Consider the following 22,925-nt stretch of genomic DNA (forward strand, 5'->3'; position numbering starts at 1 on the left):
TGTAATCAGTTCGCTCAGCTACACACAGTAACAAAAAATCCATACAAACATAAGATAACGAAGAAGACTCTCTTTAATTCGTTGGATAGTTTTATCTCTTCCGATGCACAAGAGATCAAAATCCTTCTTTTTTCACGAGATCTAGATTGTTGTCTTTCATTTGAAACAGTTACAATGCAATCAACAAGAAGAATTTTTCCGAGGGACTAAAATGAAAAGATTTACGAAAATTGAAATAACTTTAAAATAAATTTATTTATTCACTCACATAAAGGAGAAATCGAGAGAAAACAACTCCAAAGGGAAAACATGACATTTTGATGGAATATTCTTCACTTCGATTTCCTTTATTAGTGATCGTAGGATAAATCTGTCCGAAGTGTAGAGGTTAGGGAATTTTTAAGGTGCTTTGGAAAATTTAGGAAAAAAATCTGCCCAAAAAGACATATAGTTTAAGATTTTTCATTGGGTTTTTCCTAGTTCGATTTTTATATCCCAGAAAGATAGCAGTTTATATTTTATGCCCAAAATGGAGAAATAAACTGCAATTTTGTCTGATAAACAGAAAGTAATTGATCTTGTATTGTTATAGAGAATGAATTGAGAGAGAGAGAGTAGCTTTCTGTGCCAGGGTTTCCCTCGCTCATGGATCGATGGAGTGCCACTCTGAAGGTTCCGATCCACGCCAAGGGCACGGCTCGCTGCAGAGTCGCCGTTTCTCTCTGCCTCTCGCCTTCTTCCAAAACCCTAATCGTACGCGCCCGCCGCCCCCCCCCCCACTTTGCTCACCACCCCCATTGCAATCCCTAGCTGCACTTTCGTTTGATTTTGCTCGGTGTTTCGCCGTAATTGGGGACAGGCGCCTTCCGCAAACGCGGTCTTCTTCAATGGGGATCGAGTCGAAGGGACTGGGAATCCCGTCGTGGAGAGGTTGTCGGACCTGCAGACGGTAGCTGATGTTCTGGTCTCGAAGTTCGGTGGCTCCGTCAATGCTTGGGTCGTTGAGGCTTCGACTTTCAACGGCCCTTTTGCCGTCTATAAGGAGTTCATCCCTTCGGCAAACAAGTATGGGGAGCCGAGATCGTATAGCCACGTCGGGTTTCCTGCTTCTTCGTCGATCGTCTCGCTGTTGTCGAATTGCCTTGACGAGGTGAGTCCTGGCACTTATGCACTCTGGAGTGTACTGTTGCATCTTGGAACGGGGATTCGAAAAATGAAAAGTTGTGATTTTTGCGGGTTATCTTTTGTGAAGCAGCCTTGTGCATTTGTTTAGTCTTATGTGTTATTCTGAATCTCGTCATAGGGAGTGTTGTACGTATGAATGAGCATAGAACATAGACAGAAGTTGAGGGACCAGTTTGTTGCTAGGATCGTTGTTTGGTCTTTGCATATATACATGTAGGTCTTTCATGATTCCAAGGGGGTTCACAATTTACAAAGGAAAATTGGAAAACTACAAGGGAAAAATGTAAGCCAAGGTAAATTTCCCAAATGCAAGGAAAATGACTGTACCATGAGAATGAGGAGAATTACTGATTTACAAAGAGAATCGCTGTACATGGGACATGGAGTCATATGATCTGTGTTCTCTGCTACATCCTCGTCCACTCATATTCACAGTGTTTTCTGTACTTGCTAGAGTGGTTAGTTTTACTGATTGAGCAAATGAGGAACATGGATACATGAAGCATCTTGAGACATGGTGTCTGTCGCTAAATTTCCTTTGACATTGACACCTGAATTTCGAAATGTATATGGCATGATAAGATCTGAACACCGAATAGAAAAAAAGGGCTTGAAGAAAATAACCTGAACAGCAAGTGTTTTACAAAAAACAAAGACGAATGAAGTCGGGTGACATTTAGAAGCATCCTTTTATAGCAACTTAAGAATATAGCACCTCCATTTAGCCATCCATGATCCTATGCAAGTCTTTTCTGGTGTGATGGTTTTCTCATGTTAACTAATTTGGCATTTCAGGCAAAGAATGTCCTTTCAAGGAAATATAATCCTGTCTCCACAAGCTTGTTAGCACCACAAGGACATCCTCCAAAAACCGTCATCCTCGGTTTTAGCAAAGGTGGCACTGTGCTTAACCAACTTGTGACTGAGCTCAGCCATTTCGAAACCGCATCTTCTGGACATCCATCTTTTGCTGGACAAGGGCTATTGGGTCATGAAGCCTCTGACATCCGGGTGAGGACTCAAATTTTACCTAGCACGAAAGAAAGTCTTTTGAACAGCATCCGAGAAATCCATTATGTCGATGTCGGCCTAAATTCCTCTGGCGCATACATCACTGATCCAAACATGATCGGCAAGCTCTCCCAACAGTTCGTACAACGAGCTCAGGCACTGCATTTTGTCCTCCATGGAACTCCTAGGCAATGGTGCGACCGTAATCGCATTTGGATTCGCCGCGAAAAGGAGAGGTTGCTTCATCTGCTCAAATCTGAATCTCAGAAGGCTGGAGGCAAAATACAGGTAGCAGAGAAGTTTTATTTTGCTGACAGGCCTCCAGATCTAGAGATGCATTTTATGATCATTGAAAAGCTGGATGTGAACATCTAATTAGTGAATGTTACGGTGTAGCATCATGACTTGTACAACGTCTTGTTTTGACAGAGTTGAGTGGTGCTTGTTTGTGCCCGGTTACTTCACTTACCCCGGTTATTCTTACTGTTGTTGCTCCATTCACAGACAGATATTTATGTTAGTCGATTGTTTGGCACTTTTGCTAAAGTAAAAGTGTAATTCAGATTACGTATAAAAACTACCTCAGTGAAATGAAAAGTGCAGACAATCCCATCTGTAACGCCATCTAAGTTAGATTTCAGCTCATATCTCTCCAAATCCATGGGACAAAGCCACTCGGACTTACAAGTTACGGTCATGACTTCAGTTTCGCATAGTAGGGATAAGTCAAACAATAACGGAATGTCCCGCGCCTCCTCCTTATTGTCGAGCTTCAGACCATCCAACCTTTCCTTTAAGTCGAGCTGAATTACACATTTGGTCCCAGCGCCGTTCTTAACTCGACGTTCAGGGTTCACTTATAAGATCATAATAATAAGAGCCAACAGAAACTGATTCCTCATTGTAACCCAAGCACATATGCTTAAGCAATATTAAAATATTTGGACATTAAACTACGTCTTTATCTAATAGCTTAAACTTTTAGAATAATGGACAGCATTCTCACAAAATCTTTTCCATGGTATCAAAACATGAATACCTAAATTCAAATATTTCCAAACATCTATTTACCTCCTCAATTATGTAAATCTCACATACAGACCAGTGCTTAAGATTATTGTTCGGTTATCAGCCCCGCACTTGTCATAATATGATAATACTAATCATGAGGCTTGAGATTGGGTGCACATCGAATCAGCGAAAAAGAAGGGCTTCGGCTTGTATTACACGTAATTTATGGACTCAAAAAGGTAATACACGACATACAAGATAATTTGGCATTTATAAATTTTACGAAACTAAAGATAATTTATAATGTTGAAACTAATTTTACTAACATTGTTTTGCTAACAATTTACTTACGATCATTAAGAATTAGCACTCACTCCATTTATTGATTACAAGGGAAATTATTACCTTAAAGATGAATTATTTCATATAAAGTAAATTATTTCGTCTTTAGAATGTTACTATTTTGAAGGTAAATTGCTCCTTATTTACTCCTTTTAAGGATGGTAGAAGTAATTTACTACCTTCCATGAAGTGAATACTACAATATTAAGTAAATTACAAAAGAAAATTACTGATTGCGAAACGTAATTTACTATCACAAAAGAAAACATTTACTGCTGAAATAGAAATTAAAAAACTAGGACCTTCACTACAAAATACATACTTAATCTACTTTTTAGGGAAACATACGAGAAGTAATTTCGATAGGAAATTGTACCATATTTATGCTTCAGTGCTTGAGAATATTATCACCGGTAATTATTCGGTAATGTTGTGACTTTGCTTAAATAGTCGAGATTTATAGTTCTTTTTTTTGCTCCATTCCTACTTTGACGAGCTCCATGAGTTGTCCATGGAGCAGTTGAAGTCCGCCGTTTGGACTCCTCTGGAACGAAGATGTCTCTATCTCCTTCAACGGACCAAGAATACCAGACTCGCTCTCCTCCAAATCCACGCCTTCATGCTTCACAACGCTCTTGACCTCAATGTCAATCTCGTCACCAAGCTCGTCGCCAGCTGCGCCTGTCCCGCGTCCGTGGCCTCTGATTCCGACCCGCTCGCCGGGTTACGCCATGCTCGTCTCTTGTTCGATAAAAGTCCCCACAGAGACGATGGGTTTCTCTGCAACGCCATGATCAAAGCCCACGTGGGTCTGCGCCAGTTTGACGAAGCTCTTGTCCTTTACCGAGATCTCCGGAGGAACAGCGGCTTTTCACCCGATAACTTCACGTTCACAGCTTTGGCTAAGTGTTGTTGCTCGTTAGCTGTGTCCTGTTGGGAAGGGCTGCAGGTGCAGTGCCATGCTGTTAAAATGGGGTTTTCGTCGGACTTATACGTGTCCACGGCGTTTGTCGATTTGTATGCGAAATGGGGGAGCGTGGAAGCTGCGAGGATGTTGTTTGATGACATGAGTGTGAGGAGTCTGGTGTCGTGGACGGCTCTGATAGGTGGTTATGCGAGGATTGGGGATATGCAAAATGCGATGAAGCTGTTCAAGGAAATGCCTGAGAAGGACTCTGCAGCATTTAACTTAATGATTGATGGCTATGTTAAGTTGGGAGATATGGACCCAGCCAAAGATTTGTTTGATGAGATGCCAGAGAGGAACGTGGTTTCTTGGACTACCATGATTAATGGGTATTGCAACATTAGTGACTTAAAATCTGCTCGCTCACTCTTCGATGCCATGCCAGAAAAGAATCTATTTTCATGGAATGTGATAATTAATGGATATTGCCAAAATAAACAGCCCCATGAAGCTTTGCGATTGTTTTATGAGATGCAGTCAACTGCATTGGTTGAGCCTGATGAAGTCACTCTTGTATGCGTTCTTCCAGCTATAGCTGATCTGGGTGCTGTAGATTTAGGCAATCGGGTTTACAGGTTTGCTGAGAAAAGAAACTTGACCGAGCAAGCAATGTGGGCACGGCACTTGTGGATATGTTTGCTAAATGTGGTGAGATTGGTAAAGCCAAAAAAGTGTTTAATGTGCTGCATGAAAGACAAGTAGCTTCTTGGAATGCTTTGATAAATGGGCTTGCAGTCAATGGCCGTGGCAAAGAAGCATTGCAAAAATTCCTAGAGATGCAACAGCAGGGGGTCCCACCAAATGATATAACGATGATTGGTGTTCTATCCGCATGTAATCACGCTGGTTTAGTGAAGGAAGGGAAGAAGTGGTTTAAAGCAATGGATGAGTTTGGGCTTGCCCCTCGGATTGAGCACTATGGTTGTATGGTAGATCTATTAGGTAGAGCAGGATATTTGGAAGAGGCTGAAAATATAATCAAAAGCATGCCCTATGAGCCTAATGCAATAATATGGAGCTCCTTCTTATTTGCTTGTGGATACTTCAAGGATGTGATAAGAGCGGAGAGAGTTAGAAGCAGAACAGTAAATATGGAGCCTCAGAATGATGGGAACTACATTATGTTGAGAAACATATATGCAGCGGAGAAGAGATGGACTGATGCAGAGGAGATTAAGAGGTTAATGAGTACGAATGGAGCAAATAAGGAAACTGGTTGCAGTGTTATTGAGATTGATGGGAGAATGAGCGAGTTTTTGGCTGGAAACAGATTGCACCCACATTATGAGATTATCCATTCAATGTTGGGTCAATTATTGAAGCATATGAGGGGACAAGTCATTGACCAAGCACTATGTTGATGGCAATGCACAGTGCAGGATGATTAATGGGGTTACACTTGGCACTTCATCACAAATTGGACAGTGGAAAGAATTTCCCCTCCTCATGGTTGAGTCTCTGTAATAGCTCTGGTGATAAATCTCCATATTTGTCAGTCCGTCAAGGTAAGGATTGAATGTGGCTTTGTTTGCCCTCCTTTCTTAGGTAATATACCCAAGTAGGCAGACAAACCAATTGCCTTTGCCCTTGCGATTACTGTAAGAGCAGCTCTTACCGCTCTAGTTTGTGTCTTTTTATTCAATTAGAACCATCAGTTATACTTTCTGCAAAATGTAACAATCTTTATTGCAGTTGGCAGATCTAGACAAAATTAGGTTGTGTGGAGATACTATGCTGTTTAGTCTCCTGCTTTCTGTCAACATTAATTTTGGGGGTAGATTGAGATTTGATCCCTGTTATTGGCCTTTTTTCTAACCACCATGCCTAATAAAAAGGCCTTCTCTGTAAGTGCTGCAATTTCCAACATCAGTGTTGCTTAGTCGTAGCAGTCAAACGGTACTAGTATTGCGTATTTGCTGCTAAATTCTTGTTGGACATATAATGGACAAAAGATCATGAATTTTAGGCCAATGGAAGCTTCTGTGGTCTTTGGTTCTACGTGCTGATATATCCTTAACGTGATTTTCTTTTCTTTAAAGATTCATTGTCAACATCTATATTTCACCTTCACCAAATTACTGGAACACCATGGAATCTTGTACTCTGGATGAAGGCCTCAAGTCATGGACGAAAGATGAAACTTGAAGCATGGTCTGAGTTTCCTGTGGTGAGTGGTACTCGTTTTCACTAACTTGTCTGCAAGTTTCCTTGGGTGCCATTCAAAAGAAGAGAATGAATAACTATTTACTTGAGGTACAATGATAAAATATCTCATTTTATACCTTGAGATATTAATTTTACAAGTAGTAATTGAACCATTTTCTGAGATTTTAGAAGGGGTTGAAATAGTACCTGCAAAGTGATTATGCTCATTGAAGTGGAGCCATTACTGAAATAGCAGGATCCAGAAGAACATGTCTGCAATTTGATCAATGTAGAATTAGTAGGATTGCATATTATTGGAGTTTATTGACCCAAAATTATGGTATTGTTGCTAGGAGGCATTTTTTGATGGAAATGATGGTGAGCACCTTAGTAGGGGCCGTGTTGCATATTCTGTGACAAGCATATTTACTAGGTTTAGATGCTGGTTTTTACACAATATCTTGCTTATCTTCTTTGGTCTCGATGTGGATCTCGATTGGGGTCATGATGAAAAATGACAATTCCTCACCTGCAGTTCAACGTAAACAAACATGATAAATTGTCACCGTTTCCATTGTAGTCATAGTCTTGTTCGTGATACTTTCTTTTTTTGCCATAAGACTTGAACGTATTGAGAACATCATTTCCTTGTTTTTATAATGGCTCATCTAATCACAGGAAAAGAAATCAATTTTTGTGTACTCCAAAAAGGTTATCTGCATTTAGAATATCAAGTTAGCTGACCCCACCTAGTGTGCAAAAGGCTTTGTTGTTTGTTGTGGGTCGTATTTAGAATATCAACTTAGTGCTCCAACATAGAAACATTACCTACTTTATACTGATGGCCTAGCTAAGTCAAGATGTGAGCTATGTCAGGTCAGATGGTTATGGCTGGATTTTAATCGATATACTTGTGATTCGAACTGACACCATCTTCGATTTCTTATCTTTAGGGATTCTTGAAATTATTGGATATACTTGATGAAGAGAATGCAGTACAAAAGAGAACTGATGAGAGGATTTGGTGGAGACATTTCCAGATGGTGAAAAAACAATGGAGCAAGTTAAAACCAAGTCATCAATTTGAATGACAATGTGGGAGGGAGCAATTTATCATGCACTTGAAAGAGTATACTCATTCTGTCAGAAAGTGGGAGTTGAGCAGTATATAATGTGTTCACGTAACTTTTCGACGATTGCATGCAAGGGACATGATTCGTACATGTTGGGTTGTCACGATAAAGGTTGATTTTTTAGAGTGTGTGGACCAATGATTAGTCTAATGATAGGGAAGCATTATGCCATAAAACTGGTGTAGTCTGCTTCCATTTTTTAAGAAGAAACTACATGGTAGGCCTAAGAAGCCAAGGAGAGACCAGATGTGTCGAGAACTAGTTTGAGGAAACCACAAAAGCTGTACATGAAAGCGCAGACGTATTTAGGGTGTGGATTATGCTCCCAACTTGAGCATATCAGAGGACTTTTGAAACTGGGAGACTATTGAGTAATGGCAGACCAAAGCTGCACAGGATGGAGTCAGTTACAGCCTAATTTCAATTCTTCTGGATGGTGTGGATAATTAATCGAGCCTACAGTGAAGGCAGTCCAGCCCCTTAGCCAACTAACTCAAGCAGGTCCAGAGTCAGGTTCAAAGTATTCTATAAAAAGAATAAGATAGGACCGAGGTTAATCACCACTGCTTTACAACAGAGACTGGATAGAGTTAAAAACCCTGGATGAAGCGGGAAAAGTCAAATTCGTGAATGTTTCAGGGACATTTCCACTTCTGTTTGGGTGACATCCTAAAGTACATAGACCCTTACTTGGAGAATGAAGCTTCAACAGAGAATGTGGCAACAGAAACGGCTTGTCATAGTCGGACCACATGGATTCAGAATTTGTACCAAACAATGGTTTGGCTGTTCGAGTTTGAGAATTAGTCACTGTTGGGATGCATGGACTAGTAAGAATTCCTAGTTTGCGCAGGAATAGGGAAGAAGGAGGAGAGAAATGATCTTTCTTTCGCAGGCAGGAGATTGAATTTATGTAGGTGATATGGTACTTGATGTTCAGTGTTGTGTGGCTTGCTTGGTGATGTTACTCACTGGAATGACTTGGATGTTGTGATATACACAGAAAGATAACATTCCTCTTCCCTGAGGGCTTTCGCGAAATTTTCTGTATGTTATCCCTTTATGTTGGATAGCTAGGACATTCTAGCATCAGTTAAATGAGTCTTGCTCTTAAAAGATCCCCGAGACTATTCAGGTACTTCAAGTTTGTTATATTCAGGTTTGGGCCTATTAACACGAAATCTTGGAGGTATGGAAGCCTCATTGAGTGACAATATGGGGATACTAATAGATATTCCGAAGTTTACCAAGTCGATAATCTGCTGGTGTAAATTCTTTGAGTACTAAGAAGGCATCATTATAATAATACCGGGTGCCCTTGGTCTTGTCATCACCTTTCAGTGTATGCACTTTTTGTATTGCTAATTCTTAGCCAAATGAAATCTGTTAAATTTTTGTGACTTAAAAGCTTAAGTCAAACCAGGCTGCCTTCTTTTACTTCATTCATGGGATGATGGTGCTGTCACATTTTGCAGAGTAGCCTACTGATGTCTATCCCAAGGGAAGCCTTGGCCCTTGCCATGCATAGACTTTGAAGATGGATCAAGAAAGTTCTCGTGAGGTTCCATATGAAACCTTGACCTAAAAATAATCAACTAATCCTCTTTCATGTCCAGTTCTGCTTACTCTCCAAATTTGCAGAAATCTGAATATGCCATTAAGCGATGCATAAATGTTAAGGGTCTCAATCCCATCTTGTTTTGGTCATCATGTCAAAGTGCCCTTAGGTGATGTGAAGACAGCAAAAAGAGACAAACAAGGTTATATTTGTGAAGAACTGAAGCTGGAAGGGTTCATAAAACCGACATTGTTTATGGAAATTGGAATGATGAAAAAGCTAATAGCCAGGCAAGGCTCGCCTTAATTAAGTGAACTAATAGCAATAATAGCCATTTCCAGGACATCTTGAAAATGGACGGCGATAGCGGTGTTCGGAGGCGACGAAGGGGACCGGATGATTGAGGTTGGCAAGACTGCCGCTAGAACTACTGGAAATTTCGAGGAAACCAAGGCATGTACTGTAGAGACTGGACCAGGATGGTGAATGGCAGCAGGTGGTGGATGGTGTTGGTGATAGACGTGGGTTATTGAATTCCTTTGTGGGTAGGAGAGAGAGAAATGGGCTTGGTGATGGATGTGAGTATATGCCCTTTTATACTGAACGAGTATGGTGTGCTGGGGGTCTTCCAGCTAGACATGACCATAATTGAACCGGGGCCCGGAACCGGCCCGTTGACCGGGCCCACGGTTCCATAATTGTCGGAACCGGCGCGGAACAGGCGGTTCCGGCCCGGTTCCGACCCGGTTTTTAAAAAAAGAAAAAAAGGGAGGAGGCTCGGGAAAAAAAGAGTTATTGGGCCTAGGAACCGGCGATTCCGAACCGGAACCGGAACCGGCTCTTCAAGGGCCGGTTCCGGTTCCACCTTTTTTACGAACCGGAACCGCCGGTTCGTGAACTGGAACCGGTGGTTCCATGGAACCGGCCAAGTCTACTTCCAGCACTTTCTTCCCTGTTCTTTCAGCATGCCCATGCCTCTTATCCTCTGTTTTTTCCCTTCCATATGTCAAAGCAATGCTCCCATCAGCTGCTATTCCTCTGCTTCACTCAACGTTTGGTTTCAGCCCATCCCCCGGTCTTATTCATTCGTTCGTTTTAAACGACAATGCTGGTTTTGCGGCGTCCGTTCAAGTTAATCAAGATTATGAAATTTAATGAACATGAGGCAGAATATGCTCCCAATGCCCATTTAAATTCGCTGCAAAAAGCTATGGGTCGGGTCGCATAATAGACTAGTTCACAAAAGTTCTCAATGTCGCCATAAGTCGATGTTCGATGTGGACACGCTGTCCTTAAAAATTTAGGTATCGACAAGTTCAAAAAGCAAATCAATGCATTCCATACCGAAAATGCGACGAGAGCATCGCCCTATTAGGTGGGGAAGAATGTCATGGTCCGGAGATTTTAACGGAAGGATCGTGAACAATTCAAAAGGACCGGGTGAGTGTCCTAAGAATTCTTATCTTCTAGAACATTTCTAAGGAGAACAATACTATAAATATATCGTATTCTAAAGTACCCATGTGATTAATATGCGTAGTTAGAAAATGGAAAGATGAAATCTCTAGCGTTAGATTGAGAAGATATCTACTATGGTAATCAGAGGAGTCTATATATAAATAAAGATCTACGATTCATGTGAGCGGTGAGAGAAGCCAACTTGAGAAGAAAAGACCGGCTTGGGAAAAAATTCTTAAGGACACACGGTAAATAAATGCTATATCAACCGACCCGTCACACAAGCATGCACCATTAGTGCCAACAGTCTGAGCAACAAATGTCTGAATAATACTTCAATAAGGCATATGTTCCACTGTGCAATATTAAACTCCGCAATTTTCACAACACCATGGCACAGCTACCTACTATGTCTGAGAAGAAACTCTCTATGACTATCTAGGATCTGTATCAATGCATCCAGGTGAGAGAAAATAACACCACCAATACACCACCAGAAAATACTTTCAACAGGTGTAGTTTTCTTTTAAGGATGTCAAGGGAAAAAAATAAAAAATTAAAGAAAGAGATCACATATAACAGTATTGCCCTTTGATGAAAAGGGCACCTAATCTCTCTGAAGGATCTGCTCTTCTAACAAATGATAGTCCAGAAGCCAAAGTTCATGGAGCGTCGTTCGGTTGCTATGCACAAATTGTTTGGCTTGCCAAATACGTCAAATCCCCTTTGAAGATTCTGCCTGGTGGTGCTCCAGATTACGAAGTACAATTCTTGCAAATATCTTGGCCTCAAGTGGCGCGGTCGCAGCGGCAGCTGTTGCACGCAGAACTCTAGCAGCTCCAGCGTTTTGCATAAGCTTCGCATGGTGCAAAGCATGGCGACCACCAGGAATGGTAAACTGCAATATAGACATGGCACAAACAATTATGTTAAGTTTGGGAAACGAAGGAAAATGAAGGGAAATGAAAATTTGGTGTGCAGCTCTGAGATAAAGTGATTCTAGATTAAACTTCAAGGATAATATACCCTTCAGTCTGTATTGAGTCTTATAAGTATATATCTTATGTAATCATCCAACAAAACTTATTATGTAGGATGCTAGTTACCTGGAGAAGGGCAAATGCTGCGCATGCCTTGAGTACAGAAGGATTCTTTAACATGGAGATAAATCTTCCAATTTCAGCTCCACTGAGAAATAATTAGAGGGAGAAGAACAGGGGAAACAAATAAGGAATAAAATAAATAAATAAAGCAAGTGGCCACTCGTTTATCTACTAAAGCAGCCTAGTGCTCACACAGACAATATTGAACCCATAATATAACTTCTCTCCTAATCATTCCACATCTGTTAGACAGAAAGTTGCTTGCAGTAATTCCCATGCATTACAAAACTTATTTATCAAACTACCTACCTCTGGTTTCTCATTAGCATAGATAAATGCAGTAAAGATGTTCAAATAAGCAAACTGATCAAAGGAAGATAAAACAAGGGATGTATAGCAAATTCATAGATAAAACTTCAGGCAAGAACATCTACATATTTGCGGCGATGGAATTGAATTGGATATCAGGATAGATGGTGGGACCTGCATCTGAGATGTCCTGCTTCTTGAATACGAGCTCCTTCTGTCACTTCTGCTAATGCTGCAGGAGCAGACGATGAAGCGGCAGCAGTGAAAGCTTGCCGATCAGAAAACATGAGGATAAAAGCTTCAATGTGTTTCAAAGCCATCCTTCTGGACCCATCTAAGCTCACAATCTTAGAGGTGCTTTCTGATGAAGTCCCAACCAATGCATATTCATCCATCCTGCAAGATAGATCAAGAAGTTTCAGCCAGTTTTATCATGTTAACATAATAAAAACTCTTCTAATACAAGGATATACGTTAAAAAAGCATCTGCTTTTGTTGAGAGCTAATAGACAAATGCACCAACTAAATGAAATCTCACGGAGCTCAGGGCCAGACAAGTGCTTCCATTACAGCATAATCCAAAGGTATGTTGCAGTCTATTTCGAGATCTACATCACGTTTCCATCCTCAGCCAAATATCATAACAAAATGAAAAAACTTTGTCCCATATGCCAAATGTACCACAGAAACAATTGGCCAGTGTGACAAAAATAATTGACTTTCAAGTGTACCAAGTAAAAACACAAACTGAGATGCTAGATCAGTTATTTCTCTAGCATAAGAACATGCTTTACCATCTAAGTCATGACACAGATGACCAGCGGATAAGCCTCCAACAAAAAGCTATGGGTTAAGCTAACAAAATCACAGCTTCTTCAGATTGTTGAAGTCTGTCTTGGAATTTTGGAATTTCCGGAACAAAATTCCAGGTCACTTGAAGTTGTGTCTCTGTAGTGAATATTAATAGAGATAAACTTGACAGATCAACTTACTCGAGAAGATATATCATGTGCACTACAAAGTCATCATGTAGAACAGGACCCAGTATATTATGCTGCCAGGTTAGAAAAAAGTACCTGCCATCAAACATATATGCCAAAGCTAACGCAGCCATGAAACGTGCCATTTTGGACACTGATGAAGAGCAAAGATGAACAAGAGCAGGAACTCCCCCTTCCTCCACTATGCGGAGAGCATTACCAGGGTTGAAAGCAAGATTCCATAGAGCACCAGCAGCAGTTTCATGGACATCCTAAAATAACATTGTAAGTCACATTCAATTTATCTGCTTTCATGTACAAACATTCACCAAAACTTGTGGACTCCATAACCAAGTGGTTCCGTGGCATTCGCCAAAGAGAATGATTAAATCAAGAAACAATCTATCTAAAATACAGAGACATGGACATGATAAAATCAAGTCGGGTGAAAAGCCATGTCTCTGCAACCAACAAAGGTTAAATCAAATTTCAAGCATACATCAGTGGTCAAAGACTTACTTCAGCATCAGAGCGAGCCAAAGCAATCAAAGGAGCAACACCACCTTCTCGCCCAATTGCAACACTACCAAAAAAATATGTGGGTTAGCATCGCACAAGACAAAAACAAAATATGTGGAGTAGAAAACAAAGATACTGAGGAACAATTTGGACACACTCCAATAAACTTAGGAAAGATACATCATTTAAAAGAGAATATTATTAACTGCACACTGCGGAAACTAGAATGAATAATTTTTGTCATGCTATATGTAACATATGAGCACTAACAATATCTAGCTCAAGCAAAACCACCTTTTCCTTGTATATCCAATGTTATGACGTAAGCTAATAATGTTCGTACTGTGAGATTTCGAGCTTTAATTCCAGTGCATTAAGCCCAAGTCTTAGCCCCTATAATGACACTTTGCTTCACGACTATTTTGAAAAACTGAGAGAGGATCTTTTTTCTCGTCCTACCAAGATGATGAACTTTAACCCAAAAATAAATACCACTAAATAGATGCTGCCAACTCAACATCATCAAATATGGCTTGACCCATCTCTTACAAGTCAATTTCCCTTGTTGCCTGAAACACATTTAAATACACTTGTTGCCTGAAACACATTTAAATACACTTTTGCCTTTTATTAGTGATTATAAAGACAGCAATAACTTTCACCTAAAACTATAATCATTTCTTAGTAGTGGGAAAGGCAGCCAGACGAGTTTACATCAATGGAGACTGGTCCCAAACTAAAATGAATATAATAACATCATCTCCTCCCAAACAGAGCAACCTGATTAAGGTAGCAACTCTTGGCAACGAAACTCAAATTTGGAGAGAAAATGGGGTTCCGATTATCTCCCGAAAACCCAACCTATAGTTTCCTTAAAGAGATGTAAACTTATTCGAATTGCTCAAAATCCTAGGAAATTAATGAATCAATTTGAAATAATGCTACTTTGGTAATCTAACAATTATTGAGACAGTTTTCAATATTCAAAAGGTACTAAAGGCTAAAACCGTACAAACTCTATGGGGTCTCCACTAAATTGTTGCATGTACCTGGAACTTGACATTCGAAGAGTTACTACTTGGTCTGTTCGATCAATAAAATTGACCCATTATCATCCCCACTTAACAGATACATTTTGCTATATCATGCTTGCATGAAAAGTACGGGTATGTCAATTTCTTACTCGATGCAGGACAAAAGCACATCAAAATCCACATTCAAAGCAATTCCAGAATGTATCAAACAAATGCTATCTAATCCTTTAGATGCATGAAGACATGCATAGGAACTTAACAATGCATTTTCACATACACGTGCACATTTATATATCCAATTTATAAATATAAAACTACCTATTAGCTTCTGAAACTGATAACCCCCAAAGAGCACCAGCTGCTCGCTCTTGTAGACCAGGAGAGGCATTCGAACATGTCTGTGCGAGAGCAACCTATAAACAAATGTCGAATGAACGATCGATTCAATTTTCTTGAGCCAAATTTCGACCATTAAAGATAACCATCAAGATTTATTAGGCTAAATACAGAAGGTATTGTCGCAATTCTATGCATAGGGATACTAAGGCAATAGCTTCGATGGTACAGAGCATAGAATATAATGACAACAATCCTCCTAGAGTGATAATCATTGAGCATTTACAACGAGAGTTCTCATTTTCTACTTTTTGTCGGACAATGTTCATAATGATGGGGCAAGAAGACGTGCCAACATTATGTCAAGAAGCAATTTTACAGACAGTTGCACTCTTCGGAGTTGCATTACTTGTCACTTTACTTTGTATATATTATGTTCGAAACAAATTACCAGTCAAGATGACAAGTAAACAGCTAAAAAAGTTCAAATGCCAAGGGCAATCAAGGTCAATAGAGATCATGTGAACTGGACAAGTTGCACCCGAAATCAATTCCATGTCCCAATATATAGAAAAGATGTAATGGGACTACACCAATTTGTTTATTCACACAGTGACCACACTTTCATGACATCAGAATGACCTCATAACCTTCAAAGAAAGCAGGTGCTGTTCACATTCTTTCCATCTCATGTTATCCTATATTGTGCACGATAGTATGATATTGCAGCAGAAGTGCTTGATCAAAAGCCATTGCAATTAAGTTCAAGTAAACACCATACCAAGGCCTCCACGCCACCTGCTGATGCAATGGCTTCACGATTTCTGTCATCAAATGACAGATTCCACAGTGCACCAGCAGCTTCTTGCCTGTTTGATGATTGCACAAAATAATACAGATCAACCTCATTGACTAAATGCATAGAATAGGAGTAAACCACATCAATTATTTAAAGAGCAATACTCAGTTAAACATTTACAACATGAATATTGCAAATAATAAAATCAAATGACCACTCAAATTTGCAGGGGCTTTTTTAAGTAGCAGAAGGCTAAAAAATATCATGCAAACGTATGCATCGATATTTCTTTAAAATAATCTTATCTTGTGCAGCAGCCCCATATAAAAAATTATACATCTGATTCTTGAGATGAAAATACGACATGACGGGAACTCCACCTACAACCAGGATTACAAACAGCAGAATCTGAAAATTTATCATCAAGATTAAGCTGGGTTGGAAGCCTTTTTCTTGCATCCTAGACAGAACATCGATGTGACATTGCAATCTGTTGCGGGATATAGACTTTTTTTTTTTTTTTTTGGTCGAAACCGGATATAGACTTGAGGAGGTTGTTTTGACAGCTGTTTTAGGTTGTTTTTAAGACGGAAAAGTACCAAGAAAGATTCTAAACTAAGAAGGGCTACTTGTTTCAGATGACCCGATTACTTGGTTAAAATAGAGAAAATTATGGTTCTAGACCAAAATTGTACATGAGGAGGATATATAGGAATGCTGAGTTCTTGGACTGGAGTGACCAAGGCTTAATAGAAGCAAATCATCGAAAAAGAAGTTGAATGTGCCTCTAGTACGCACAGGCTGATTGTAGATTCCATGGGGCCTGTCCTATAGTAGTACTACTACTAATGTGTTTCCGAAACTCCTATTAGAAAAAGGTTAATGTGTGAATATAGTTAAGAGAAAAAGAACTAACATCCTTAGGATGGCATTTTCAGAGAATCAAGATGGAACTCATTGCGTTTCCACATGTTTAGAGTCCGAGTGTTATTAGGTTTACTTCTTTAGGTAGTGGTCCAATTGATGAAGGTTTTTATGCCTCTATACTAGTCTTGGAAGGGTTGTTATAAGATAAACTGTTTTCATTATTGAATTAAGTGGTTTCTTAAATGTTTTTTCTTTTTCCTGGATTTGGCATTCAGAAGACAATTGTCTAGATTGTGTGTTTCCTCTAGAGCTGTTCCTGTTCCTTTTTTTTTTTTTTTTTTGTGGTCAAATCGAACTGTTTCTGTTTAGCAAAACCCCGTATCTCCCTTTGATTTACCGATGAGGGATGGCCAGAGACTCACTAGTTGCCCACAGATTCCAATCCCAAACTACATGACTCTGACCGTCTCTGCCAGAGCAAAAGTGAGAGCTAACAGCAATTCCAAAGAAAGGCATCCGGGCACTTCTAGCAGCAAATCAAGCAGGCGTCTCTCGGTATCTTTGATTTTCTTCATGATGTTGAATACCTTGTCAGGGTTTTATCCCGACATCAAAATCCCAAGAGACTTGAACTCTTTGAAATGGCCCATTATTCCTCTTTCCCCAAATGAGAAAAAAACAAGGAGAAGAATCATCTTAGTAATCTACTCCTTTCTAGCACACGAACTGTGCACAAAATTCATGTTGCATCATGCCTGAGGTCACCCATTGTACTCTTAAAATTGCAAAAACCATAGTCCAAATCTTTCTCATCTAGCTACAATGAGAAAGTCAGTGATTCACGACTCTTCACTTTTGCACAAATAAACCATTGACCTTCCAACTAGATTTCCATGGAAAGAGTGTGCTCTGTTGGAATTGCATCTAAGAAAAGATGATACCAAAATAGTAGGAATTGACAGAAAAAGTTCCAAAGGTATGCCAATTCCACCTTAACCTATCACCCTCTCACATCCAACATTGCTTGATACAACAACTTACTAAAATTTAAGAAACCTTTGAGCTCCCAATCTTGAGCCCTATGCAAAAATTTAATTTCCCACACCATTTCTTCATTGTCAGTCTTCCAACAATTGGTAAAAGGGAGGAGAACCCCGTCAGTCAAGGGAATTTACAGCTTGAAGAGTGGCTAGAGATGTTCTATGGGAGTCAAAAAGCTTCTCTTCGCATTGAAAGGATAAAAGACAGAATGAATCAAAAGAGATTTATGAAAGTTAGATGGACCAAGAATGAGAGTTAAAGATTCCCCATTGCACAAGGTGCTGTTAAGGAAGAAGACAACGTACATCATAAGCGCCTACATGCCATTCCCCCTCTCAAATACATATGCAAGTGATAAACGAGTTGAAGAATGCAGGAGTTATAACCTTTACAGATGAATTCGGAAGTGCAAGAATTGGAAATAAAAAAGCAGTCAGACATGATATAAAGGTGGTTGTGGATAAGATAGGCATCACTTGAAGTTTGACTGTCGCCATAGATAGAGAGAGAGAGAGAGAGAGAGAGAGAGAGAGAGAGACAAATGATGCACACCACAAAAAAAATGAAAATCAACAAAAGTTCCCACTCACAACCAAACCCAAAATCGGCTCAGATGCGCTAAGAGCCCCGCTACCTCCCCCAAACAGAAAAATTCCTATCTCTCTATTTTCCACTTAACTTCCAAGGTTACTCCCCCACTTTTTCCCACCTTTATTAATTTACACGTACATACAACTCCCAAGCATGAATCTCATACTAAAACCATGGGTTTGCAGTCCAGCATATCCCTCATCATAAAAGTAACTGTATCATATACTTTTCTGTTTATCTACTTGAGGGTATTCATGATAGTTATTTTCTTCATGCACCTGCTTCCGGGGTTCATAAAACTTATGCACATCATAAAATTGCTGTCTAAGGAATGGCCACAACAAGTACAGGGGCTTCCACGCAAAAAAAAAAAAAAAAGTTCCCTAAGTGACAACACACAAACTAAGTCATTCAGTTTATAGAAAAAAGATTCATAAATTACCTGACACCTTCATGGGGAGATCTTGTCAGTTGAACGAGTGCTTCCAGAGCACCCACCTCTTGCCCTACTGCTGCATTATTACCATTGCTGTCTCCATGAGCAGCTAAATTAGCCAAGGCCCGAGCAGCCTATAAAGTTTGAAGCCATTCAATTGAAAAATGTGTCAGTATTCCCACCCTTAACCAAGAGGAAGAAGTCAGCATTACCTTTCTAGCATCATAAGAGATCATTTGTACGTTACCAGAAGACCAAGATATATGGTGAATGCTAAAGGCAAACAGAGATGAGAGTACCACCCACTGCTAATATCATGAACAAGAAAGTATTATTTATCAGCTCATTCCCTACAGAAAACTACCCCCATTATTGACAAAATGACCCATTACACGGAATTAATTTCGGTACTTCACTCTTCATCCTTAAGAACTTGGAGAGTGCATTTGTCTGGGAAAAAACATTTTCTCATTTCGGACGCCGGATGATGCATTACAAAACTATACTTTTAACATTGTAAGCAAGCACCCTTATGAGTAAAATGCTCCATAGTGTGAAAACTGTTAAGCTGTAAACTATTTCTATATTATGATCTCTTTGAATGGTTCCATTCAAAGATTTAATTACTTGAAAGTGAAACAAATGCACCAGATGAAATGACACAAGGCTACTTAGTAATGGATGATAGTTGGCAATTTCAGATAAAGCTGTTGATATTTTGGTGCTTATTGGTATGTTGTTTCACACCAATGTCGCGATATTTTTTATCCGAATAGAATGAAGCACAACACCTGCTCCTGAACACCCTCGAACTTGCAGTTGCGAGCAAGCATAACTAATGCATGAACTCCACCAGCCAAGGCAACTTCCATGCTACACTTGTCGTCAGCTGCCAAATTTGCCAGAGCACCAGCTGCGCGTTCCTGAAGACAATTGAAGGACCAATCCACTAGTAAATCATCCTAAATCATTAATCTAAGAGAAATTGCTTGCAGGTTGAACCGATGTGAAATGGAAAAATTTGTACCAAAACACCATCACCACCAGAGGACCACTTGAATATAAGATCAACTAGAGCTTTAACTCCACCAGCCTCAGCGATAGCACCCTGACAAGAAACCATTATCAATATCAAAACAAAACTGAATATCCTGCAAAAATGATAATCAAGCAACAACAACAACAATACCTTATGCTCTTCTCCAACAGAAAGATTCCATAAACCTCCAGCTGCCTCTTCAGCAACCAGCCTGTTCATTGACCTCGCCAAACTAGCAAGAATATCAATTCCACCTTCTTCTGCAACAGCTTTTGCAACATTGACATTCACAGACAAGTTTGCTATAGCCTGAAACATACCAAGAAGTCAACACATCAGACATTAATTTTTCAATTTCTTGCACGTAAGGTGGAGTCAGTTAACATGCTGTTTCTATGTATTCCAAATTAATATAATGATGAGAAGAGAGTCTTATGAAAGTAACCAGGTTTTCTGCCAAAAGGAAGGCGAAAATTTAATCAGATAGCTCCAAGTACTAGAGAAACCTTACCTTCGCAGCCTCTGATTGTAGCCCTTCCCGCCAAGATTTAGCAAGGTCTAGGAGGAGGCGTATGCCTCCATCTCGCATTACTGCTTCAGCCCTTCCTCGGTCTATGCTAGCATGTTCGTCATCAATGACAACAAAAGTTGCAAGTCCAGTTGCTGCCCTCTCTTGGACATCTTCCTGAGAGCTCTGCATCAAGATGAGCAATAATGGAGCACCTTGCTTCAGCCAAAAATCATCTAAACCCTGTGGATTGTTCTCCGCACTTCGTAGAAGCGAATGTGATAGAATCCACTCAAACCAAGTCATCATCTCATCCATGCTCTTATGAGTTTTCTTTGAGTTTCTCCAGTCCAAAAATACGGTCTTCCCTTTGCTTGTGGTATCGGCAAATAAAGAAGTTATTCCTTCAAAGATATCCGTAAAATGAGCAAGTAACGATTTTCCTTTAATTTTGGGCACAGCAAAATTGGCATCTCCCTCTAAAACAGGACAATTCAAGGCACATAGAACTTTCAAACTTTGGGATGAGATCAACAATCTTGAAACAGCCGCCGGACCAACGTCGGTTCGAGAAACATCCAACCCAACTAAGTTAGGTAGCTTATGCCAAACATGTGAAACCACACCCCATTTCACATTTGATGTCCCAGCAACTGAGAGGAACCTAAGAGATGCCACATTGCCAAGTGCCACCTCATCAACTTTTAGACAATCCAAGAACCCAACATCAGTCAAATGTGGACAATGCTTGCCTAGAGCATTAATGGCATCACCTTGAACATCCCTAATTCCTGAAAGCCGAAGTTTAGTCAACTTAGGGCAGCAGAAAGCTATCTGTTTGACAGCATCACTAGTGATCCTCTCGCAGAAGTCGGGGCCAAGTTGAAGGCACTCGAGCAACTCATGCCTTGCAGCAATTACAGATAGAGTTGCATCAGTTATTTTCCTACAGTAATCACCAGTTATTTCTCGCAAGCTCCTAGCTTGGAGAAATATTATCGCATCAGCTGACTCGGCTCCCCGAAACCGGAGTTTCTGCAGATTCATGCATCTAGATGCGAGCAAACTCGCCATCGTTGAATCGCACCTATGAGCACGAAGATCCAACGAGTTCCATAGACAAGGAGAAGCACTCAGGCATCTCCATGTCTTACACGCTGATGCCAAGCTCGCCCTGTCACGGTAATTAAGACATGAAAACAGCTGAATCACTGTGTCATCGGGCAAGCAAGTCCAATCGACATGCCCATTTCGCTCTGAAGTCGAAACTTCCTCCTCAAATTCAGTATAGCCATGCGCAACCACCTTCTCCTTTCCCTTCCTGGACACCCTCCGCCGCAGCCTACGACTCATGTTTTTGATCAAACAGAGGCAAGACCTAAGCTTCCACTAATCCTCAACCTCAAATCCACAATCCATCATTGAAACAAACCCCAACAAAGCTAATACTTGAACTCACGACACCCAAACCGCTTAAGCAAACTTGCCTCTCGAAACCCAATTGCCTAAGACCCAGAAGCTAGCTATTCGAGCAGCATTACCAATAACCCAAAACCCTTTTGGCATAAGAAAACCCTTCAACAACGAAGCATGAAACAAAGTTTGATTGTCGCCGTAGAGAGAGAGGGAGAGACAACAATGATGCACACCGCACGAAAATCAATAATCAACAGAAGCGCCCACTCACAACCAGATGAACCCAGAATCGGCTCAGATGCGCTACGAGGAGTTCTTGAATTCAGATAAGAGAGCAGCGTGAGAATTCAGGTTTTCCCATATGCATGAGTTGGAGAGGAAGCCAAGCCAAGCAAGCCCTCAATGCCTTTTGTATTTATATGTACTTCTCTCTCTCTCTCTCTCTCTCTCTCTCTCTCTCAATGCCTCACCTCCCTCTCTCCGTTTGATCTTTGCTCGCGTTCAACAAAAATGAAACGGATTAAAAAGGCACCCCTGATACTAAATTGCCAAAGAGGCAAAAACAGGAGGGGAAATTACAGTGTGAAATTGCAAAATTTAGATATTGTTTTTGAATAAGAATGATATAAACCTTCTTTATTTTTAGCGTCAAATCTTGTAATGGCTATCATTCTTATGATTCAATATCACATAAATCTCTATTTTCACTCGAAAAATTATTAAGTTCTATCAATTATGTGCAAATTGCTTTAAATCGAGGTCATTTGGCACTAACTAAAGATTTGAATTTTATTGGTACATGGTATTTTTAGGACTTTTCGTGAGACTTCAGATAGTCGAATTTTCTTGCCCATGCCCCTGAATAATTAAAAATAGATGATCGCAATTTGTGATCAATGTACATGCCAAAGTTAGCTTTTTGATTGATTGTACATGGATTTTGTTGCCGTGTTGGCCACAATTATTATTTAACGAAAATTTGATAAATGATATTTTGATGGACTTTGTCGTCTTCTTCAACATCGTAAAGTGCTTTGTTATGGAAAACTTGTAATGAAGAAATTCAGGTAGCGAATCTCTATAACTATATCCCCAAATTGTTAAGAATATACGCGCAATTTGCATCAATGTATAAGC

The 22,925-nt window shown here is 40.0% G+C and overlaps 3 protein-coding genes across 3 annotated transcripts; 2 read left to right on the top strand and 1 right to left on the bottom strand.

Moving 5' to 3' along the window:
• Positions 1 to 531: 531 nt before the first annotated feature.
• On the top strand, positions 532 to 2,742 carry LOC115728891. Its single transcript, XM_030659303.2, has 3 exons — positions 532 to 753; positions 860 to 1,150; positions 1,981 to 2,742. Exons 1-3 carry the CDS (start codon positions 646 to 648, stop codon positions 2,569 to 2,571), a joined length of 990 nt encoding a protein of 329 aa, XP_030515163.1. The 5' UTR covers positions 532 to 645; the 3' UTR covers positions 2,572 to 2,742.
• A 1,268-nt stretch (positions 2,743 to 4,010) lies between these two features.
• On the top strand, positions 4,011 to 9,533 carry LOC115728889 (pentatricopeptide repeat-containing protein At2g44880). The gene is given in 4 exon segments (XM_030659300.2): positions 4,011 to 5,099; positions 5,102 to 6,021; positions 6,556 to 6,683; positions 7,615 to 9,533. Coding segments are annotated over 2 exon segments (1,815 nt in total). The 5' UTR covers positions 4,011 to 4,060; the 3' UTR covers positions 5,878 to 6,021; positions 6,556 to 6,683; positions 7,615 to 9,533.
• Positions 9,534 to 11,119: 1,586 nt separating this feature from the next.
• On the bottom strand, positions 11,120 to 22,240 carry LOC115728888 (protein ARABIDILLO 1-like). The gene is made up of 12 exons (XM_030659299.2): positions 20,376 to 22,240; positions 20,015 to 20,173; positions 19,853 to 19,933; positions 19,617 to 19,748; positions 18,832 to 18,959; positions 15,873 to 15,960; positions 15,074 to 15,168; positions 13,722 to 13,785; positions 13,299 to 13,474; positions 12,397 to 12,618; positions 11,917 to 11,998; positions 11,120 to 11,708 (listed from the first exon to the last, which is right to left on the bottom strand). The coding sequence occupies exons 1-12, from the start codon at positions 21,723 to 21,725 to the stop codon at positions 11,526 to 11,528; spliced, it is 2,760 nt and encodes a 919-aa protein (XP_030515159.1). The 5' UTR covers positions 21,726 to 22,240; the 3' UTR covers positions 11,120 to 11,525.
• Positions 22,241 to 22,925: the final 685 nt, after the last annotated feature.

The sequence above is a fragment of the Rhodamnia argentea genome, chromosome 9 (assembly GCF_020921035.1).
Source record: "Rhodamnia argentea isolate NSW1041297 chromosome 9, ASM2092103v1, whole genome shotgun sequence".
NCBI lineage: Eukaryota > Viridiplantae > Streptophyta > Magnoliopsida > Myrtales > Myrtaceae > Rhodamnia > Rhodamnia argentea.